The sequence below is a fragment of the Poecilia latipinna genome, unplaced genomic scaffold (genome assembly GCF_001443285.1).
Source record: "Poecilia latipinna isolate Pla-1442-1.1 unplaced genomic scaffold, P_latipinna-1.0 Scaffold941, whole genome shotgun sequence".
NCBI classification, from domain to species: Eukaryota; Metazoa; Chordata; class Actinopteri; order Cyprinodontiformes; family Poeciliidae; genus Poecilia; species Poecilia latipinna.
The window spans coordinates 70,627-86,863 of NW_015113557.1; the positions used below are offsets into that span (position 1 = coordinate 70,627).

The 16,237-nt window shown below is 40.3% G+C and overlaps 1 protein-coding gene across 3 annotated transcripts in view; it reads right to left on the minus strand.

Annotated features, from left to right (window-relative positions):
• The window catches only part of dennd1b (DENN/MADD domain containing 1B), a 142,391-nt gene that overhangs the window by 54,796 nt on the left and 71,358 nt on the right, over window positions 1-16,237 (minus strand). For all 3 annotated transcript variants that reach the window (XM_015049343.1, XM_015049344.1, XM_015049345.1), the window contains 2 exons: window positions 3,893-3,993; window positions 649-694 (listed from right to left, as the gene is read on the minus strand). In XM_015049343.1, coding sequence (XP_014904829.1) covers window positions 649-694; window positions 3,893-3,993 — 147 coding nt within the window. The remainder of the gene's footprint in view (window positions 1-648; window positions 695-3,892; window positions 3,994-16,237) is intronic.

Genomic DNA, 16,237 nt, shown 5'->3' on the forward strand with positions numbered 1-16,237 from the left:
CACACACACACACACACACACACACACACACACACACACACACACACACGCATGCGCGGAAACACACGTGTGCATAACATTATAGGCAATTACACACGCACGCACACGCCTGGAAACTAACACTCGCACACGAGTGCAAAAATGTGTGCGCTCTTGCGTCATGCGTTCACATGAAACAGCCGCACTGATGACGGCCTGCTCCCCAACCAACACAGGGTTTAACAATGAAGAAGAAAAGCTCTTTGTTTGCAGATGCTTTTTCTGCCTTTCTGTCTCTGCCTTCTGTACTTCTGGTTCAGAAGCCAAGGCACACACAAGCAGTAGACAGAGCAGAAACAGACAAAAAAAAAAAAAAAAAAAAAAAAAAAATGAAAAAGTAAAAAAGTGGGGTTTTTAAAAGTAGCATTGTTTAATTCATGATGAATTAACTCTTAAATATTCGACACAAACTCAGAATTGAGTCGTCATTTGTTTCCGACACCGAAGTTCAACAAAACATATGGATTAGCAATGAATAATCAAAATCAGTTTTCACAGTTTACACATTTCAACCCCCGTTTTCAAAACGCAGGACGTTCATGAAGCATCTTGATGTTTTTGCATTAACATTTGTAGCATATGCATGCATAAACTGATTTGATAACATACCTCAAGCAGACTATAGTGAACTCCCACGAAGTATGGCATCGGAGCACTGAGGATGTAGAAGGTACAAGACATCTGTTAGTGGTGTATACAGATGCAACGTTTATTTGGAAAATAGCATCTACCTTTCAGTCATTTTATACACATTTAAATAACTAAAGATTGAAGCGTCTTCACTGTATGGATCTGTTGCTTTTCTCCAAAATTCATAAATAAGAGACACACCGATCTGGATTTTTCCAGGCACATACCGATTTCCTGTTTTCTTTTTCATTTGACCAAGTCCGATTTTTCTTGCTAAGGACAATAATATATAAAAGATAAAAACAGAATATACTGCAGGTTCTTTGATGGAGGTAGCAGATTTTAATGCAACAAAAAAGGGGAGAATAGATTAATCCCATTTATACTTCAAAGGATATAATTAACATTTTCTAACTACATGCTGGTTAATGTTTTTGTAGATAAAAACTGTTCAATTTTAATTAAAAAGAAAACAATAATCAGATTCTATAGTATATTGTTGAGTCAGTCTTTATTTTGTGTGATTGATTAGTGCATTTTTATACATACTTGTGAGAAAAACATGTCTGATAATCCAGACTGGATACAAGACCTCAAAAATGAAGATGATTTATGTTAAGCCAATACTTAACACAGAACAAAATACTAAACGTGACCTGAAAAATAATCTGAAGTGCAGATTATTTTCTATATCAGGATGTCATAACATGATAATGTCACAGGCAGCAACAAGCCTTTTTATATCCAAGGCCCTCAGAACAGAGGAGTTATTTTTATGGAATCCAGATGCAATAAATGCCATTTCCCTTTTCCTACCTCTACAGAAAAATACACACTGCTGTCACTAATGTGTGAATAGAAAATAGTTTAAGAACGTAGACGGCAACGAAAGTTGATCAGGCAACTTGAATCTCCTCAGAGACAGCTGGTAAATGACTGATCGTATACCAAGAAGTATTTCTGAGATTCTCTTTTTTATGTTTTAACTAAAAAAATTGACCGTATCACTAAATGTGATTATACTTATCTTAAAGATTCTCTGAAATCTAAAGCACAGTGATTGGCTTATGAAGTAATTAAGGGATAAGGCCCTGAATAGATCTCAGAGTTGCTGTTCAGGTTCAATCTTTTCATTCAGTGTTTCCAGGATCAGAACAAAAAGAAAAGAAGTAACGCTCAGAAAATAGTATTTTTGTTAAAGTTGATTAAAAAAAACGACATTCAGTTTCTTAGAATATTAGACCAATAAAAATGTATTTTTAAGATAACAGTGACTTGACAGGTATGTGCAAGACAGTCGCTGCTGCCCTTCACAAAAAAGATCAGCCTCAAGAGAGCTGCATCCCAATATACTAATAGGCAATTAGTTTGAAGAAAAAATACGGTGGAAAAAAAGAGCACAACACAGCTAAATGTAGTTTTGAGAGGACTTAGCAAAGCCCAATCGATAATTTGGTGGATTCAGATTTGAAGACAAGGACTACATGACGAGTTATTTCAGATCGATGTGAAGTTTCCACAATGATGATTTTTCTGAGCCATGATCGTTGGCTTGTGTTGGTCCACTGTGTCTACCCAAACCCAAAGTCGGAGCAGCGATCTATCAGCACATTTTCAAGCTCGTCATGGTTACCGCTGTCCATTTTCCAGCAGGTTTTGGCACCTGCAAGAACGGTCAAAAGCACCAATATCTGGTTTCGTAACTATGGGAACTTTCGGTATGACTGGCCACCAAAGCTAATCTGACCTAATTAACAAGAGGAAGATGAGACACCGAACCCAACAGTGTATAAGAGCTGAAGTCAAGCAAAAGGAGCCCAAACCATAAATATGCACATACACTGTACAGAACATGAATATATTTTTCAGTTTGAAACATTTTTATAGGTTGCATAAATAATATTCCTATTCTGTAAGAAACACAATCTGGGGTTTTTTATTAACTGTAATATTCAAAACTAGTAGATTGGAATACGTTACTCTGTGTGTAAAAGATATAAGTTATGCATGAGTTAAAATTTTTGAATTAGATTACATAAATACATTTTTAATAATATTTTAACTCGCTGGGTGGCACCTAGTTGTTTGTTTCTTAGCACTGGAAACAACTCCCTGAAAACACACGATTTTCAACAAACTTGGCTTTTTCAGGTCAGCACATTTCTAAAATGCCTTTTGCATTTCGCAGTTTCTTGTTTACTTTCACCATTATTCTTTAAACTTCGTCTTTCATTGTAATTTTTCATTTTTCTCTTTAAACCGCTTACCTGTGTAAGAATATCATGAAAAAGTTTCCTTGTTTGAAAAAAAGAAAAGAAGAAGAGGCCTTTTGGATGTTCCTACAGTCCTTTACTTTAGCATGTTTCTGGTCAGAGTGATTTATAAATCAAAGCTCGTAATCACTTTAAAGTGACAGAATAAAAATAAATATGCAGGCCTGTCGTGTTTATTGGATGCCCAGCGTTGACTTACAGAATTTCAGATGTAATGTAGAGGAACACAGAACATCTAATGTAATTTAGTTATCGCATCAGGGAATGGAGGACACCCCGTCATTTAATAAGGTAACGATGAGCCTTTGCAGAGTGATGGAAATCACATTTCCCTGTCAGTGAAGAATAGTTTCACTGAGATGATCCGTCCCTCCTGGAAACGCTCCGCACCATAAAAGCAATCCCATTCAACCATGCTGACGTCAACACATGTACGCTACGTCTGCACTGATAAAAAGTTGACCTGAAAGCATGCAGATTTTGTAGACACTACTTCTGCTCTCCGTTCAGTTTCAATCAAGCCCAATCAGATTTGTTGGATTTGTGTTGGAAGGGAGGTAATGAACCCCTGAGAGAGTTCGGACCATGATGAGAGCGTGCTGCTAAGAGCTGCCATAAAATATAGAGTAAGGTGATCTGGTCCGTTCATTATGTGCGGAGCCGTGCTGGAGAAGGCGTCCGCGCAAGAACACAAAGACTGAGTGGGAGAGCGTGTGAACATGTGTGGCAACGCTTTAACACGGAGATCTTAGTGGCTAAAACCGATGCATAACTGTTGCACACATGACGCAGTGTGTGTGGCTATACGTCTGCGTGCCGAGGTCCAGCATCAGACGCGGACAGCAAAGAGGAGAGGGTGGAAAAAGAAGGACAAAAAAACAATTTCAGCAGAAACATTTTCTTTAAGTTGATAATGATTGTGTTTGTGCTTTAGAGGTTGTCAGGCTTACCAGCAGTAGTCCAGAAGATGCGGAGGCAGAACCGGGATGAAGATGTGCTGCCAGTACATCGGAAAGAGCAAAGCCGCTGCACCGTGGACGCATGCAGTTAACTACACAGAGAAAGACAGGAGGGGACGCCGTCAGCCCAACTTTACATACAGACAAATGTCTTCTCGCTGTTACAACACAACAGAAACACAGCAACTATTACTAACAAAATCTAGTTTAATAAAACATGCTTTTATTTCAGAGATTAACATTTTCATTTCAATACATAATGATGTCTTTGACTGCTTTAATCTGTCATTCAGAATGGGAAACGACACGAACACATTTCAAGCATTTTCTTCCTGTGAACCTTGATGATTTCAGCTTTCAGCGAATGAAATCCCCAAATTCAGTTATAAAATAAAATAAAATACACATTTTACAGACAGAAATATCAGCTAAAAAGGGAAAAGTGTGTTGATCTGCTGTGCTTTATGGAGTTAATACTTTATCTGGGCTCTTTTAGCATGAATTACTGCATCAATGAGGCATGTGGACTTGCTGATTTGCTAAGGAAGATCAAGTTGCTGCTTTCCCCTCCTACAGACTGGGAGCTTTGATTTCCAAATTAAATACAAAATTTACTTTCATCTGAAAAGATAAATTCTTGTTGTTTTTTTTTTGTCCTTAGTCCAATTCAGCACATTTCCTGGATATGTCTGTGTTTTTGCTCTTGAAACACTGACTCAATCTGCGCTTCAGATCTTACGATTCTCCTCCGAACTCTTGGATGGGCTTGGCATTAGAGTCCTCTCCAGGCTGTGATCGCCAGTTTTTTCTGCCAGTTTTTCCTTCCACTTAACTTTACTTTTTAATTAATTTAATTTTTTATTTTATTTAACAAAATATCTCACTGAGAATTAAAAAAAAATTTTTTCTAAGGGAAACCTTAGAAAAATATTGCCAGTATGACATAAAATTGATTTGCTCTTTGGAATCAGTGACAGTCATTCACAACAATTGTTTGAGCCACATGTGTTAAAGATAAAACTGATAGATATTGCTATGCAAAATATAAAAGATCCATATAATATAAATCTTTTACTTTTTGAAATTACTGACAGAATTTAATTGTTGATGATATTATAACTTACTAAGAGGTGCCTGTAATTATGCTAGTCATTGAAAAATTGAGATGATAAATAAAAGCTAAACAAGCAGGCTGGATGTTTCCTTGACCCTGATGAAAGAGACAACAGAGGAGAAAAGAGATCGGTATAAAGTGGGGAAAATATTTTGATCTAATGTAAGGAAACATTTGTCAAAAGGCAAATCTGTTTTTCTATTAAAAATGAGAAAACCATGAAATCAGAGTATTTCTATCGAAGAGGGGTTTTGTGCTGTGACCTGCACGAAAAAAGACAACAAAAGAAAGGCAAAAACATCCCTGACAGCAGCCATAAAAATCTGAGAAAAACTGAGAAATGACTGGGGAAAAAATGGAATAATTAACCTCGTTTTTAACAAATAATGAGCCGCAATCATGTAAGGATGACACTGCTTTTCAAAGAGCCTTTTTACATTGTCAAACCAATATTACACTCAGAATTAAAGTCATCGTCTCCCATTGTCTTAAAGCAAGCGGCCCCCTCCTTTCCTGACATGACATGTCACAAAAACTCAGCAATAGTAATGACCTGCAGCACACACACACTCACACACATACACAGAGAGACGCAGCAGGAGACAGAGGCGTTAGCTCATCCCCCAGATTAAAATAACATGATTAAATATGGAAAGAGAACAGAGGTCTGAGGGGCTCCTGCGGGACTTCATTAGGGCAAATTGCCAAAGAATGAAACATGAGTTAGCCAAGAGAGACTGCGGGCTAGGCCAATACCGCCGGGACCCCCGCAGCAGCAGCCGCCGTTATACCGCGGCAGCTTCACAGCCAAAGTGTGAAGCGGACACACACTATCACACACGCACAGCTACCAGGAGACCCCCCCTGCTCGCTGACACGCAGAGTGTCACAATTGACCGGCCAAAAGCCGGAGAGCGCGGTGGCTGAAAACAACCGCAGCCGGAGGAAGAGATGAAGAAAAAGACGAGGAGGGTGTGGGGGGCGTCCAAATACACCCTCTGATGAAGCTCAGGCATCTCAGAAAAAAAAGAAGCATTCATGTGTTTGTGCGTCCAGCCTCCCCCCCTCATCCCTCCTCCGTTTGTTTTAACTGCATTCATTTTTCATATCAGCCGGCAAACAAAAAGCAATGATTTTCTTTCTTATTGTCTTTCACACAGAGTCCCACAATACTTAAGACTTAATCAACATTTAATTGGTGTCTTGCTCTGTGTATCTGCATATGCATATTCCTGCTTCCTGCTGTCTGAAAATGAAACAACAATGCCACACTCCTGTCAGGATTAATTTCTTGGCAAACACTTTGTTTTTCTTTTTCTTTTTGTTAATTCTGAAAATAAATCAATGCGATGAATATTAATAAGCTGAACTGAGTGCGCTCGGCGAAAAGAAGGGCTATCAAAACCATCACACCCTTCTTCCGTCTCGTAAGGGGCCATTAAATCGTGATGAAGAGGGGTCACCGATCTGCCTGCGGACCTACGCTGAGACACACACACACGCACGCTGAGTGAGGAGCCAACAGGCGGGTGTATTCCTCCTCTGGGAGCGCGAGACAAGCCCCAGCCATTCGCTGGTACCAGGAGGTAATGGCACAGAACACCTCGCTAACCAACTCCAATTATCTCCACCAGGCCTCAAGGTGAGCCCCCCAACTGGCATGATTTACTCTCAGGTTGAAAGTGAAAACAAGTCTCTCTCTATCTCTCTCTCTCTCGCTCGCTCCGGCTCAGGCTGGGTGGCTGGGCTCGGGGGAGCTGGCTGGGAAAGGGAGTCCGAAACTTGGATTATGATTTATAACGCAAATCTAGATTGTGCTCCTCTTTTACTTGTTATCTACAAAGCGATGGAGGCAACAGTGTGCTTCCTTAGATAAAGGAAGTTGGAAGGAACTCCACAGGAATAGTTCACATATTTGCTTCTCAAAACTCTTAGATTAATACAAATCCCTGTGTCCTTGTCCAGGTTTTAGAACAAATGAGGCAAAAAGTAAAACGGGAGATAAATTGAAAAGAAAAAAAAAATAATAACCCCCCGTTTTTTCTTCATTTAGAGGAGAGCTTCACATGAGAGTGGGTCATGAGAGGCTAAGGCTGATAAAATATTTGCCAGGCTGATAAATAATAGATGAGTGGAGCCAAATGGCTTACACGCTCCACAAAAGACCTGGGTGCTTAATATTCCATTCAATGGAGAATCACAGATACAGTCCCCAAGAACAAATACAGGATTAGGTGCTGGGTCCAGTCCTCAGGGACCAGGGCTCTGCCCGGTAATGAGGGGCTGCCTGCCTCTTATGCTGTGTGTGTGTGTGTAGATGTGTGTGTGTTGCCCCCTCCGCTGAGAGAAGCTAACTGATTATACAGCGACAGCCTGCTTCAAAAAGCAGTCAAGGTCTTTGGTTCTGCCCTGAGAGCTTTTTAGTGTGCTGTGGCTTAGGCGGAAAGTGGCCAAACGAACGGCGGTTTCTGCAGACCCATTCAGTGAGACTAAAGGACGGACGGGGGGCTAGGGGGGACAGACGGAGGGACGGAAAGACAGAACAGAGAGGGAGGAGGGGAAAGTTGGTGAAGAAAGAAGGAGTAAAGAAGGACAAGATGAATGCAAACTTTGAAACCGGAAGCCAAGCTAAAACTGAGAATTCAGACACCAGTTGGTCAATTTCCAACTGTAAGGTAACATTCACACAACAGGCAAATGCAGCCCAAATCAGGATGTTTCTTCTTTTGCCCAAATGTGACCCATATTCAGCTTTTTCACCGCAGTCTGACCGGCCCAATTCTGATCTTTTCACCCCAAAAAATTCCAATCTGTGCCATTTCCATATGTGGGATCAATTAGGACACATATCCCATTGTTTCAAAGTGTCTTCAGTCTGAACAGTGATGGTGCATTTTATCCGACTTTCATGTCATTGATGTAAACAATGTATGAAAATTATGATTAACAACTTGGAAAAGAAGCCTGTCACTGAAGCACATCACTCCACTCTTACTCCTGGCTCTTACTACACACCCAAACAAACTTCTCTACAAAAGTTGCAGTCAATGCTGCACAAAAAACCGTAGCTTTTTTTATTTGTGTTATGATCTTGTAACGATACTTTCGGCTTTCTTTGTTGAATAAACTCTAAAATCGATCCACAGACGGCGTTTTACTTCCGTAAAGAGCGCGCTGCTGTGTGACGTCATCGTCGTTCTTCTGCACATGTGGGTCGATTTGGGGTCATAAATCTTTCACACAGAAGTCTCACTGTGGTCGGGTTTAATTAACGACATGAACGACTGAAATTGAGCATAAAGATCTGCTGTGTAAGTCCAGTCTAATTTCGTACTTGATGCAAAGCAGCAAACAGCTCAGTGTCTCATAAAGTTTTACTTCCATAAGTTATTAGAAACTTTACTCATCATTGTTTTAAATCATCACAATGTCCCCAACACCTGACGTGATCTTAAACATCTCAGCCGCTAAAATTCACATTGTATTTGGAGATTAGGCACAATGAGCCTCCAGCCAACTGATTAAATGTATCTTTTTGCAGGCTGAAGTTGAATTCATGACACTTCAAATATAATAAAAAAACTAATTCCGCATCAGAGCAGTCTTTTGGGCCTGTGAAGTTTCACACATTAAAACTGCGATGACAACTGTGATTCAAGGCATTGTGCAGCTCTAACACACAAAAAACTACTTAATATTCACTTATACCAATGAAGACAAGTGTAAATTACATAAAAACAAATAGAAAAATTTCTGCACAGTTATCGGCGATCTTGGCTGCAATCAAATGTCTGTCCAATTTTCAGCAGCTCTCGTTTTCTTCTTTGTTATTGAATGTAGTTCATGTTTCAGGGGAAAAAAAATCTATACTATTTTACATCCAAACACTTACATAAACAAAGGTTAAGTGAATCTGCATGTGTAGCAATTAATTGTTACTGATGCCTTGCACAACCATTCAATTGGTTTCCATTTTGTCACGTCCCAAACACAAACCTCAGTGTGTTCTATTGTGATTTCATAAATAGATAAATCTGGAGTGAAGTGTACTAGTAAAATGGAAATGAAATGATACAACTGTTTTTTAAAATAAAAATCTGATAAATGTTCATATGTATTCAGCCACCCTGAGTCAACGCTTTGCAATGCAACATTTTGCTGCAGTTAGAGCTACATGTTTTGTGGGATATGTCTCCCCCAGCTTTGCACATCTATAACTTTTATTTATTTATTTTACAATACAGTGCAAGCTCAGTCAGCTTGGATGGAGAGCATCTGTGAATGTCAATTTCCCATCCTTACCCCAGATCCTCATTTGGATTCAGGTCTGGACTTTGGTTGTGCCATTCTAACACATCAATATGCTTTGATACAAACTGCAGCTCTGGCTGTAGGTTTAGGGTTGTTCTGGAAGGTGAACCTTCACCTCAGTCTCAAACTTTGCATGTAAGAGATTTATTTCCAGGTTTTCTGTTTCTCTGTCCTGGCTAACGAAAAGGATCACCACAGCATGGCACTGCCACCATCATGTTCCACTATGGGATTGTGAAACCTGAATTTGGCAATTGACAATGGAAGAAGTCGACCAAGTTTGAGTTTCTACTCACAGATTTGTAAGTAGGTCAGGAAGTGACATGGCCAGAACAACTTCTTCATCTACATGTCTTGTGGCTAACTGCACACAGGATTTCTTCTTGCAACGCTTCTATAAAGACCACAGTTGTAGAGTAAAGGAAAGAAAGTTGTCCCATAAAGAGATTTTCCCAACTGAGCTGCGAATCTCTGCAGCTCCTCCAGACTCACCCTGGGCATCTTAGCTGCTTCTTTAAATAATGTGTTACTTATCCTACTTTTCAGTTTAGGTGGACAGCTATTGTCTTGATAGATTTACAGCCGTCTATACTTTTTTCCATTTTTGAAAAAAGTATGGTAAGTGGGGAAAGTTGAGTTACTCAAGGCTGGGAATATTGTTTCATAAGATATCTCTGCTTTAAGATTCTCCATGAATCCAAATTCAAAACCATCTATTTTTCTCGTCTTGCTTTCTTTTTTTTTTATCTCTCTCAGAGAGTTTGACATAAAATATATTTCTGCATAAAGAGCTTGAAAACGAGGAAGGAATAGCAATAAAAAATAAGATTCTAGTTATTTTAAATCTTGATCTCCAGGCTGAGATCCAGAAAATCACTGGTCACCGACTCCCTTAGTTTTGTGGTTTCATATTTTAAATTACTGTCTAGATTCAAACAACTCAAGGCATCCAAAATATAATTTGTATCCCAATTTAAATGTTGTTTTTTTTATGTAAATAACTCCCGACTGTGGTACAGATGGACATTATGCCTACTGTTTTTCTGTATCCTTGTGTTGATCTTTTTTTTTTGTTCTAATAATAATAAAAATAAATAAAATAAAATAGAATAAAATTTTCCATAACAGTGTTTGGTCATTATTGCTGTCGACGGACAATGTTGCCTACACCAAACAGCTAGATTTGCACCAAGATTCAACTACACACATACAGACTGATAATTTATTGAGGAGCATCAGCGTAAAAGAGGTTCAAAATTTCAAGTCACACTTATGAGTTTTACGTTTCCCTTGACAATTATGCATAATTAAGTGTTATTTTATGTTGCTCTGTGAGGAAATCCTAAAATATATACACTGATCTCATGCAGCTCACATATCAGCAAACGCGTTCAAAACACATCATTATTCTTTACTGGATGCTGAAGGAACATAAAATCGCTGAATCTCATTCACGTATTTTGGGATAAACAATAAAGCGGACCTAAAAGCTATGAAATATACTCTGCTTTTCCGTCCTGAAGTGTCTTACTGGACTTGTTCGACTGTAAAGAAACAGATTGCGGAAGAAACCGGCTGCTGCTCCAGGCGGTGTAATTTAATTTGACAGGAGGAACGGTATCAACATAGCTGCTCTTGACCTTCTCACACCAGCTTTAAACGCTCATTTCTCCTCAACTAGCCTTTTACTTCCAACTCTATCCCCACACATTTGCCAAACTCAGTCCTGCAGTGCCTTGCAAAAATATTTATGCGAACTGAAGGTTTTCACATTTCATCACATTACCATTACAAAGCTCCATGCATTCTGTTGGGCTTTATTGTGAAGTCAAAAGAAAATAATAGATAGTTTTTAAAATTTTCTGCAACTAAAAATCAGGCAATTGTGTGCACTTATTTTCATCCCCGTTTACTCTGATGCACCTAAATGCAGAATCTTTATCAGGGAAACATTGAAGAGGACAACTATGTAGGGAAAAAATCTGTCAGCAGGACAACATGCATTCACAAATCTGGCTTTGGTGGCAGCAATGCTGAATTGTTAAGAGAAATTCAAAAGAGGTCATACAGGGTAAACAGCAGATGAGGAAGAAAGTGCAAAACAATGTCTGAAGAAAAACTAAAACTAAATGACCCCTAGCAAATGCCCACTGTGAAACATTGTGGTGACAACGTTAGCTGGTCAAAGTTGATGGTAAGATGGTAAATAAGGGACAATCTTGGAAATAAAACCATTAAAAGCGGCTAAACCCAGAACTAAAGTGGAATAGTTAAGATTGAAGCATATTTATGTGATCGAATGGCCTAATCATTATCTGTGGGAAAACTACAAAACAGATTTGAAAAAAAAGAAAAAACAGGCCATACAGCTGCCCAGGTTCTTGGTATCATTTACAGTTTTCTCTTCTTCCTCGTTTATCCTGTTACTTTATCGCTGTTGGCCCTTCCCTCTCTTCTCCTATGCACCAAGTCACCAATTATGCATGCTCTGCTTTCCACCGTGTTGACAAACGTTGATGTCAAGCCTCGTAAGGGCACATACACGGGTATGTTGCACTGGGAGAGAAGTAGAGGGCATGCAGGGCGGCGCATGTAGCCGCTAACACCAGGCCTCCCACACAGGAAGACAGAAGGCATGAGGAGCAAACACCTGCAAGAGCAAATAGGGGAGACTGTGGTAAGATGAGCCATTTTTCATACTTAGGATCACTACACAAAGACAACTTTGGTTTGGTCGATAACTTGTATATCTACATATATTTCACGATGTTGTGCATCCCTTCAAACAATCAGAAACATAACAGTTTTGATAATATAGCATGTTAAAAAAGTTGTTTCGTAGCTCAGCTTACCCCTGTATGGGGTAGGTTGAACTGTATTCACTAAAAACACACACACACACACACACACACACACCATAATCCTCTTCTCCAACTCGACCCCAAGCACTAAAACTGAATCCTTGGCAAGTTGAAAATTCATGTCATGGTAGCGGCTCAACTTAACCAAAACTACAATTTTGACTTTATTTGTGCCCACAGCTAAAATGCTACACTTTTATCTTCGGTTTATGACCTCATGTTATAGCTCATACGTAGCACAACTGATGCATAAAACAAATTTTTAAATATCTGTTATAGTCAAAATATAATTCTTAGGAAACTTATGATAGACTAAATTCACTTTCAAGAGTGAAAAATTGTTTTTTAAAGGGGCAGTGTTATGATAAACTTACTTTTTTGAGCTTCACATCATGTAATTGTGTTATTCTTTCATCAAAAACATGCCTGTAGTGTTGCTTTGACTCTTTCATTCATGTTTGAGAAATCCTTGAATCTCCAATGGCAACCATTTAGCTGTGCAAAACACCTGGGTGAACCGAGGGCCGCCTTCGAGACGCATCTCATCACTTACTCCTCAAAAAGCAGCTCTCCCATATAACTCTCCCCACTCAGCTCCTTCAGACTAGTCAACAGCAATTAGCAAACACCTGGTGGGACTGGGCCTCCACTGAACTCATATAAAGTACTTCTCAGTGCTTGTTAAAAAGTTAATAGAGGAGCGACGTTGTGATGACTTTCTGATAGCGGAGTTTCAGAAGGAGCAGAGTTTTTAAAGAGACAGGTTCAATTTCAAGCTATTATATTACAAAGTCAAATTTCTTTCAAGTCATATTTGATATATCCATCTATAATTTTTATAAAAACTGAAGGTAACAGTTACTTGATAGTGATGCCTGGAAAACACATAGTCTAACCACTTTACCCATGAGGTTCTTACCTTCACACACTTGAATAAATGATGCCTTCCTCCTAACTATTTGGTCACATGATCAGTGCTTTTTACCGTTTCCTAGCAACAATGGGAGGCTCAGTGTACCCCAGTATCCACTGTTCAAGGAAAAACACATGCACATTTACAGTCCCACCAACAACGCACAGGACACACGAGGAAGGGGAAGTTTATCGAGGACAAGCAGAGGAAGGTACTGAGGGAGGGGGGATACAGGGGGAGGATGTTCCAATGTTCTGCAGTTGCCCAACAACTGAAGGACACATTAGGACTCCCAGGAAGAGGAAGGCGATGTCAGAAAGAAAGAGGTGTAGCGAGAGAGTGAGAGACAGATGGACAGAAAATAATATGTCACAGGGAAAGTATAACTAACACAGCGAGAGCCGGGAGAGGCAAAGAGAAGTCAGCGAGAGAGAGAAGAGGAACAACAGAGGAAAAAAGCTGGAAACCAGGAGACAGCTGGCACTCTAGGGCACGGTGGATGGATAGCTCCTTGTTAGCATAGGCCTGACAGCCTGATGAGAGGGCTGCTGTCAGCCGGCGCTGGCCGATAGGCAGGGCAGAGGCTGGAGGGGGAGGCTGGGTAGATGAAAGACACGGGTGGGGGCGGCGGCAGCGGTGGTGGGGTCCTCCCTACTGACTAGTTAGAAGAAGGGCCGATGCACCCCTATTATACGGGCCTATGACAAGGCTGCACACACGGCTGGCTGCCGCCCCCTGCACCACCACCAACTGGCTTTTTAAAAACAGCGGTACCATTCACCTCTGGTCACAAAACAGCAATAAGTCAACTGGCGCATGGATGTAAGATCATGATTTATTCCTTTGCTTTTGGCTGCTTGCAAGACGTGGCAGCCATGTACCGACAAACTGACATGCAGGGTTCACTGGGGGCTTTAACACAGGCAGCACCTTACGAAGGCAGAATATATATAAATACATGAGCTGCGATGTGTCTGATTTTTTTTTTTTTTTCCCACTTTCTATCCCGTGTTTCTGCTCGGCTGGAAAGGCGGAGGTGGTGGAAAGCAGCTGGATGTAACTAACGATGTTTCCAACAATATCTCCCAATATCTTCTTTATACGTCTTCTATCCGCAAGATCAGACTATAGAAATATAACCCATCCATCCAATGAGTGATAACACTCATTTTAACATAATGCTGTGCCAAAATCTGACAGCAATTACACGTCTCTCATCCTTTAAGGTGTTTGATCACATGACAATGGCGCGGGTAATGAGTGGAGATATTTTCGGTTAGGTGCGTATCTATACACTTAGCTGGTTTTAAGAATCATGGCAGCCATTTGTGCTTGAACTACGAGGTCAATCTATCCCAACAGCAAAAATAACGCATCACAGGAGCGGTAATAACACAAGGCCAGCGAGTAATCCCACTGGGGACGAGAAAATGGCTTTGTACTACATTGCCTGACATACATAGCTACCAAACCAAAACACGTCTCCCTGAGGAAGACGGATGGATAGACGACTGGATGAGGAATTGCGGAGGATGAAAGGCTCACGGAGGTAAAGGTCTCCTAAAATATTCTGCTGGCATACATTTGCAATAAAAGCAAAAAGCGTGGTTTGTCTTCAAGTTACAGAAAGCTTTAAATCACACGCCGTCTTCGTGCTAAAAAGGAAAACACTCTCACCCCTCCCCCGAGTCTGATAATTTACATCATGTTCTGCTTGTGTCACAGCAGAGGGTGCCGCCTCAGCTGAGGTGCAGCCGGTCTGAGCCGAGGAGGGGGAGACAGGTGAAATTCTCAGAGGGGTGGGTAATCTTTACAGCTCCTCCTGATTATAGCTCCGAAGAGAGACCTTGGGAACTCTTCCCCGCAGCGCCAAACACCACCAAAGGCCCCCAGCTGTTAAACCTTCTGCAGACTTGTAGATTGCGTTGGCAGGAGCCGCTCAGCTACAGATACAAATAGAAGTTGGATGACATCACTTCCCTCTCCCATCTAATCTGTCATAAACATTTGGCTCTGCCTCATCAGCTGCAAAGATAGCATGGGAGAGGAAGAGTGGGAGATGGACACACAGAGTTCCTCCCTCACACACACAGAAATGACTTTAAATTATAAGAGTAAGCTAAGGCATGTAATAATAGATAATTTAAGGCATTTTGGACATTAATATGCTGCGGTTATACGGTACAAACAGCCACATAAAACCCAGCTTCAGCCTGAATTTCACAGCCTGTCAGAGCTGGATGATTAAGAAGAGGGGCGGCGGGTGAGAGGGGGGACTGCTTCAAGTCTCTCTGAACAACTATCAAGCCATGTCAGATAAATATTCCCATCGTAATATTTAGGGTTTCAAATCCAGCTGGAATATTGATGAAGCAAATCATGTTCAATCTATTGAACAGCCTAAGGTTAGATCCAGTTTTAGTGGGATAATTTGGCATTTGAATTTGATTTAAAGCATGACGGTGCAGGTCTGCAAGTTGGCAACAAGCTTTCTGAATTATTATTTAAGTGCAGAAGTCCTGCATAAAAAAATAAAACAGCTTTATGCATAAAAGTGTTGTGCATTTAAAACCTTTTACATCCGTTTGTTTGCCCTCCTCCAATCAGAGAAGACTGTTTTTTAGTAATTTTTCATTTGAGGAAATCACACTGCTTAAAGATACACAGATACATGTGCACATAAAATAGGATATAATTTAAAAAAGACAATTCATATAAGTCATTACATTTAAGAAGTAACACTATGCATATAGATAAGCAAAGACAGCTAAGTTGACAGTTATTGACAACCATCACAAGAAAAATATGCCACAAAGATGTCATTGCTAAACAACCCAGCAGTTCACAGAGCGATGCATCTGGGAATATAAATGGGAATTTGTGTGGAAGGAGAAAATGTGTTGTAACCACAGTCTGGGGGTATCTTAAAGCAAAGCACATTTAAGAGTTTGCAGACGATTCGACAGCAGGTGTTACACCGATGCCTTGTACTAGGCCACTCCTGACCAAGCCAGACCAAACTGTGGAAGATTATTACCTGAACTAAAGAGAAGAAGAACTGGAGCCTTCTGCTCAGATGTAAGTGAAGTTTGCATTTCATTTGGAAATCAAGATCCCACTGGTTTCATTGCCCAGCA